The sequence below is a fragment of the Pelodiscus sinensis genome, chromosome 1 (genome assembly GCF_049634645.1).
Source record: "Pelodiscus sinensis isolate JC-2024 chromosome 1, ASM4963464v1, whole genome shotgun sequence".
NCBI classification, from domain to species: Eukaryota; Metazoa; Chordata; order Testudines; family Trionychidae; genus Pelodiscus; species Pelodiscus sinensis.
The window spans coordinates 86,035,861-86,043,878 of NC_134711.1; the positions used below are offsets into that span (position 1 = coordinate 86,035,861).

At 39.6% G+C, this 8,018-nt stretch overlaps 1 protein-coding gene across 1 annotated transcript; it reads right to left on the reverse strand.

Annotated features, from left to right (window-relative positions):
- Positions 1-5,548: 5,548 nt before the first annotated feature.
- On the reverse strand, positions 5,549-5,954 carry LOC102450788 (histone H4). Its single transcript, XM_006125908.4, has one exon. The coding sequence runs from the start codon at positions 5,916-5,918 to the stop codon at positions 5,607-5,609; it is 312 nt and encodes a 103-aa protein (XP_006125970.1). The 5' UTR covers positions 5,919-5,954; the 3' UTR covers positions 5,549-5,606.
- Positions 5,955-8,018: the final 2,064 nt, after the last annotated feature.

Below are 8,018 nucleotides of genomic sequence, written 5' to 3' on the forward strand. Positions count from 1 at the left end.
AAAGTGAATAACCAGCGTATGTGATCCCCTCATATATATGCACCTAACCGACCTAATTGAAAACCGTAAAGAGGCGTGTCAATTTTCTTCCACTCCCCCCCCCCCCCCCCGAGCCTGCTTACTGAGAAGAAAAGCGAGGGAGATCAATCCTCCCCACCCCCGCCGCCATTGTCAGTAAAAGCATCCTTTTAAAATTCAGAAAGTTTGGAGAGGTAAATAGATAGATAGATCCAAACTTTTTAAATTTAATAAATAATAAATATTTAGTTCGGTAGTATTTCCTGAGATTTTCTACTTGTATAAGTTACTAAGTCCTACCTAATTGTTATAAATATTGAAATCCTATATTTTCCAGAAATACTGGTCTCTCTGAACTCTTGACAATAAGAACCACTTTGAAAAATGTGTTCCTGGGGATCTTCCCCAAAAAAGTGTTTCACATTCACTATTTCTTTTTTAAAAGTTCCTTTGATTTTTAAGACTTTCCTGTGTGCAGCAAAATGCTACCAATTAAGTTTCTGGACACATCTTTCTTTTCTTCCACCCCACATTCACTGCCATTTTTCGAAAGAATGGTAAGGAGGGGAGGGCTAATATAAGTACACCTTAATTGCATCCAAAGGATGTGCTAAAATGGCTGTTATTTCCGCTTTCAGCATCTGATATTAGTTTTATATATAGAAACTGGGGGAATATGTGAGCTTTGTCTTTTTCTAACGCTTTTGTATAGTCTCAGTGACATTCTGAACCTACTATCTGCATTGGAATTCACACAGGACCAAGTGCCCTCTTTGTCCTTTCTGATGTGCTTACTGGACAATTGGTCTGAACTTAAGATGAAAATCAATAGCTACTGCAAAGTACTATACTTAAGGAGGAACAATCACATGCACAACTCCACAATGGGATTAACTGTCTAGGTGGCAATACTACTGGATGCTATTTGGGAATTATAATGGAATACAAACTGAATGAGAAGCAACAATGTAAGTCAATTGGGAAACAGACAAATATTCTGTAATGTATTTACAGGACTGTTCTATGAACAACACAGGAAATAATTATCCCCTTTACTCATCAAAGGTGAAGCTCAGGTGGTGTATTGTGTCCCATTTTGGGTACCACGCTTTATGAATGATATGGACAGATTGGAGAGTTTAGAGGAGAATAATAAAAATAATAAAAAATAAAAATAATAAAAATAAAAGGTATAATAATACCTTCCCTGGCACTGCTGCCAACAGACACCTTGGCCATAGTGTACCCCAATTCCTGGAGAATCCCATTGCCTCATCCACTCCATCCACCATCCCCAAAGGCCCCTGCTGCTCATCACATCCCTCCCTTTTGGGATGAAGGAGTGATGAGCAACATGGAAAGCCAGCAGCCAGTGGGCTGAGGAGTCTTGGCTAGGTGCTGCTGGGGCCAGCAGCATGAGGGAGGAGTCCTTCATGGCAGCAGTCGTCACTCAGGGAGGCTTCCAGCTTGGCCCACTGCTGAGCCCAGCCCAATTCTGGCAGCACTGGGGCCAGCCTGGCACTCAGCAGTGCCCGCAGCTCCAGTTGGCCCAGTACTGGGGCTGGCCTGGAACTTGGAGTATTCAGGGGCCAGGGAGCAGAGGCTCACTTTGCTGCTGAGGCCAGGTGGTGGGTGGCAGGCAGGAGGACCAGTGCCAATGCTCCAGGCAGCACAGCTGTGAGCTTCAGATGGAAGTGCATCTGTGATTCACCTGTCCCAATGCTCCAGGTGACACAATAAAGGGGCAGGGAGCATTCATCATGCCACGTAAATATTTTAAATTAAAATTAAATCCAGAGTTTCATTAATTTTAGAAAAATTCACAACCTTTGTTTACATAGTTTTTGAGCCAAAGAAACCACTTTGAAGTGAGAAATGAAAATTTGTTTACATCATCCATGTGCATTAAGGTCTAAAGCATCAAATATCTTAAGGTAGATGGGAAAAGCTGGCTCTTCGTAGAGCAGGCTGCGGTTCCCTCTAAACTAAACTTTGTTCACTGTCTGATCTGCAAGGTCAATTATTCTGAGCATATCGGTGCAGGATTAGAGCCCTGATCTATATGGCCATGGATGTCACATATCCGGTCACTGAAATTTTTTAACTGCTTGACAGATGGTACTGCTTGGGACAACAAGAAAAACAGGATCATCCCCCGCTATCTATAGCTCTTCAAAGCTCTGTAAGGCATTACATCTAAACACCCACACAAAATGTAAAAACTGAAAGTGATCTACATTGTCCTCAAGTTAACCCATCATGTTGTATCAACCTGATTTTAGCTTTGCGATTGGATGATTACTTGTTTTTTGACTTGTGGCACTGTTTTATTGGGCAAAAGCATGACCTGCATGTAGACAAGATATTCCCTTGCAACCAAGAGGCTATATCACAATCAATCCAGAAATTCTGTTTAGAGCCACCTTCAAGATTAAAGAAAAGTTAGTTTATCTCTAAAGAGCCATTAGGAAACTGAATTCTTTATCCTATAAAAATAACGACCACGGTTTTCAGTGACTTCAGTAATGGGCTTGTCTAGACTACACTGAAGTTTTAAAAGAGGATATGCAAATTCTGATCTCACTTTCAAGAGTGGAGCTGCTGTGCCACTGGAGGGCCCCCCAGCCTCCCTATATTCTGATTCCCCCCCTTATTTGTCCTTTGTTCCAAGGGTGCCAGGTCCACATTGGTTGAGGGTGGGGCTTGAAGAGATTCCCTTTATTTTTCAAACAGGAACTATGTTCAAACAAGAGCAGTGACATTTCTTCCTTTCTATTAACATTGGATTAAATTGGCATCAGTGTAGATCACTTTCAGTTTTTAAATTGTGTGGTGTTTAGATTTAATGCATAGTCATCTATTCTCCACTGCATGACTTTTACTAAGAAGAGTCAGTATTTAACTCTAGACGTCTCGTGTCATGTACACAGTTCTCTAGCAAGATGTTTGTGATCAGAACTAGAAGAACAAAGGTCTCCAAATGGAAGTCTAATCTGTTTATGAATGAAATAGGAAAACCGGGGGAGCAGTTTGGTACCTAATCGTATCCACGCCACTCGAGAGACTACAAAGGCGTTCAGGTAGTGCCTGTAACTTGTAAAATAAAAAGGTTAGAATTGGGCAATCCTTGAACAGCGCGGGTATTTTCAAACTCATAGAATGGTTTGTCACTGTCCAATCCTTGCACAGCGCGGGCTTTTCAAATTACGAAAGGGTCACCACCTCCCGGATGCAAAAGGTTTTGTCTATAACTCATCAACAGCTTTGCTTCTCTCACTGTCTTGGCGTTTGCCTTTTGGAGAATGAAGCTGATATGTCACGGCCACAGATAACTTTCACCACCTCATAAAGCTGTGTCCTTTCCCGCTCACTCCAGCTGCGGCGTGCATAAGGGACAATGCTTGGCTCTAATTAGGAAAATGCAACTTCACTTTTATTTTTATAACTCACAATCTCAAAAGAATATCAGTCACTATTGAGAGTATTAAGGGTACCTCGACAACAGAAATTTGTATCCAGAGCAGGAAAGCCTTCAGTTACAAGTATCCATTCTCGAGAGATCCATATTGCTGCTGGGGCCAGGCAACTGGCCAGAAACACTGCGTCTGAGACTACTAAGTAAGGGTATGTCTACACTACCCCTCTAGTTCGAACTAGGAGGGTAGTGTAGACATACCCATAGAGAGGTAGCAGTGTTAGTCTGATCTTGGTAAAACAAAAGGAAAAAATATGTAGCACTTTAAAGACTAACAAGAATATGATCTGAAGAAGTGGGTCTGCCCCACGAAAGCTCATCACCTAATAAACTATCTTGTTAGTCTTTGAAGTGCTACATATTTTTTTTTCTTTTGAGGCTAAGTCCGCTCCCAACTAAATGTGTTTTTTTAACTCAACGAAGTGTTTTGAATAGCCCAAATCAGTCAAACATCTAAACACGCTACAAATTAATGATTAATATTACAACAATATAGCCAAAGTAAGTTTGTTTATTTAAGATTCAGTACTTAACGTTTTGACAAGTGCCTAAAGGGAGTTGTTGAACAAAACGCAGCTGTTTGAGAAGCTTATTCTTAAAGTTAATTTAATGGGAAAGTTTTTTCTTCAAATATAGGCTGATAAGAGGAAACAAAGGTAATTTTTCTTTCAGGAATGTAAAATTTAGGGTTTGGAGTAAAAAGTTATCCTTCCATTTAAGAAACTTTTACAGTATCTTACTTTATTATGAAAATCCAGCTAGGTAGAGCGGGGTGCTGACACGTATGCAGAATGTCAAAAGAAAGTGTGTGGGAGCCATGGACATAGTTATGGTCTGCACTCTTTCCGGAGATGCAAGACACTGTATTGTGATTTTCGAAACTGTAAAAGACTAACTAGCTTGTGTGGTTCTCAGTCGCAGAAAAGACTAGGATAATGAAAATGACCAGTGATCGGTGATTTAACGTAACAGCTTGCTTCTCATGCCAGGTAACTGTTTCAGATCGTCTGACCTTTTAGATGTTTTTTAACTAGAAGATTATAGAAGTTTAAAGCTAAGTGGACAGAGCACTGGGATCGGAAAGACTGTTTCTGAGACAATGAAGTGGCTTAAATGTAAGAAATACTTTTATGCAACTGACCTAACAGATCTAGATTAAGAAATCTCAAAGTAATGTAGATTGGGAAAATGAAACTTTAGGAACACCATGAATACGAATTGTTAAAGTGAAAATACAGTGAAGATTCTTAACAGCTTATTGACCGGGACCGGATCCTTGCTACTTTGTAATGATTTTTTCCCAAGATTGTATCCTGCAGTGTTCCGAAAGAGCATTAGAAAAAACCAAGGAGACACAGCCTTCTAAACTGATCCTCGTGAGCATTTTTCTTTTTCTTTTAATACTCTCCTTTGTCTCGTTAGTCTGCGAAAAAGCGAGGAACAGAATTTCTAATATACCGAAGTCAATGTCAAAGGAATGGTGGGCACATTTTCCTTAAAACTTATTTAGAACTGTAGAATATTGCTACTGGGAGCGGGTTTTCAAATTGAACAAAGGTAAGTGTGCCTGTCACAGAAAACTGTATAAGGACTATTCTTTTTAATCGCCTTAGATTTCTACGTTTCCTTACTTGTTCTGTCGTCCCCTTGGCAAGGAGACCGATATAAAAAAGTGGCCCAAAATACTTCCTTTTCATGTGTTTTGGCTAGGCTGGTTTACACCTTCTAACGGGAAATAATTATTCCTACTATAACCTCGATTTTAAATTAGCGGCGCCGCTGTTCTGAAATAAGAATTGCACACCTTTCTAACAGCTATTTTCTGCCGGCACTTAGGATGTTCTGCTTGTTTCCCAAAAACCGACAAAATAAGCAAATGTTATTTAGCTTAATTGTTTTCTAGCCATAACCACAAATACCGCAAGGAAAGAACTTGCACGGTTTTCTGCAAGTATCCAAAACACAAGAACGCTAACACAATTCACATAACGTAAAAAGCTGCAATGCAACTTGTCCTTTCGTTAGGCAGTATTAACAGCTCTTATTATGAAAGTTTGGGTGGCTCTTAAAAGAGCCTTTGTGTTTTTCTGTCGTTTTAAAATTGCCTTAAGATTTAGCCTCCGAATCCATAGAGAGTGCGACCCTGGCGTTTCAGAGCATACACTACATCCATGGCAGTGACAGTCTTCCGTTTAGCGTGCTCAGTGTAAGTCACAGCATCTCGAATTACATTTTCCAGGAACACTTTCAGCACCCCACGGGTCTCTTCATAAATCAACCCAGAAATACGCTTTACACCACCGCGACGAGCCAAGCGACGAATAGCCGGTTTCGTGATACCTTGAATGTTATCACGAAGCACCTTCCGATGGCGCTTAGCACCTCCCTTCCCGAGTCCCTTTCCCCCTTTGCCACGACCAGACATTCTGCTACTGATGAATCACACAACGCGATTGAGCCCACAAACACTTGCACTCGCCTTATATATTCGATGAGCCGACCTGAAAGAAAACTCGGATGAAAAGTGGCGCGATGTCTATTGTTCTTTCCTTCTTCCGCTCTCTTGTTGCTGTTAGATTGAGAGGCTGTTTATTAACCCCTTTTGTTCCTTTCTCCTACCGCACTCACCATTGTATGTACGTTACATAATTTATACTCCGCAAATTTTCTGATTATATTCCAATTATATTTTATACCAAGACTCACTATCGATTCCAACCTGTAATGATTCCTACATCTACTGAATCCAAATTTATGACAATATCTGCTACTCTCTGAATTGCTTAAACCAAGAGTCTCTTTAAAATTGCACTTTTTCTTTTCTATTACTGTAGTTTTTCTATCTGGGCGGTATTCAGATGACAGTGCTTCATATTTGTCGATATTTTCTTTGGACAATACTTCTCTGATTATTCAGTGACTTGTACTCTGCGGCAAAAACTGGCCAATCAGGTTTTGCCTCCATTTTGGAGCGTACACAATTTGATAAGTAGAGTTATTTATAATTTATCATACGGCATATCCATATTTCGTAATTTTTTCCATTTAGAGGTATTTTTATTCTTTTTTTTTTCACTATGTACAAAAGAGTTACTTAATTTGAACGACTGCAGAAATAATCAGAAAATAGGACTCCTTTCCCATTCCACAGAAAGGAAGACATTCCTCTTCTTCACAGGCATAAATTGTTTTCTTCTCTGGAGAGTTGAGTTTCTAAATTGCAAATGTAGAAACTGAGAAAAATACTTTAAATTACTACTGTATTATATGCATTGACATTTCAAAACAATGCAATTTAGCTATGAATCTGCTGCTCTTTACAAAGCATGGATGGGCAAGATTAGAAGGCATTTCTCAAAAACACAAAGAAATCTGTCTTTTCCTCTTTCTCATTCTCTATTGCCCTCTGATGGAAATTCATTTTCAATCTATACAAGTTGTAAAAGACATAAAAATTGGTTTATCATTCAGTACTTACTGCTAATAAATAATTAATATTAGATAATAATTATAATTAATCATAATTAATACAAGAAAATAAACAATTACCATGTAAAAATAATATTAGAGAGACAGAGTGTGTGACATAATATCTTTTATTGGATCAATTTCTGTTCCTGAAAGAGACAAACTTTCTTTGCGATCAGTCTTTTGACAGTATAAACTGTCCATTAAAATATATCATGCCACCCACCTTGTCTGTCTAAGATCCAAAGACCAACTCACCTTGCAAACAACCACAAAGTATACTTTTCTGTTAAACATGAAAAACAACAAATGGTCTGGTAGCACTTTATAGACTAACAAAACATGTAAATGGTATCATTAGGTTTCGTGGGCACAGCCCACTTCTTCTGGTCATCTGAAGAAGTGGGCTGTGCCCACGAAAGCTCATGATACCATCTACATGTTTTGTTAGTCTATAAAGTGCTACCAGACCATTTGTTGTTTTTTAAGTTTATCCTGTACAGCAGGGGTTCTCCAGCTTTGTGATACTACGACGCCCCTCTAAGTTGCTTGCGATCCCCCTCTAAGTTGCTGCAACCCCCCTCTAAGTTGCTCGCAACCCCCCCCCGGGGGGTCGAGACCCACAGTTTGAGAAACGCAGCTATACAGACTAACTCGGCTATCCCCTGAAGTTATTTTTCTGTTGTATAAGCTTATTAAGTGTTATTCTCAACAGTATTTCTATGTAAGTATGCATGCATGCATGTGTGTGTGTGTGTGTGTGTGTGTGTGTGTGTGTGTGTGTGTGTGTGTGTGTGTGTGTGTGTGAGATACATTTTTAGTATCACTTCAAATCTATTCCAAAATTCCAGGGATTGTTATAAGGATCAATATCCAGAAACATAAATATTTGGGGGTAAAACTGGAAACCAAGAGAGGTAATGGGAGATCCATTCTTTTTCCCAGCCACAGTTTCAAAGATACCTGCAATTGGCTGTAGCTCAAATAAGAAGTTGATGGCATTCAGGAATGCTTTCAGACATAATACCTGTAGCTGAGTGCCATCCATTCCCTCACC

Excerpts from the sequence above, each read along its gene's own strand:
- LOC102450788 (XM_006125908.4), bottom strand. The coding sequence starts at position 5,918 with ATGTCTGGTCGTGGCAAAGGGGGAAAGGGACTCGGGAAGGGAGGTGCT.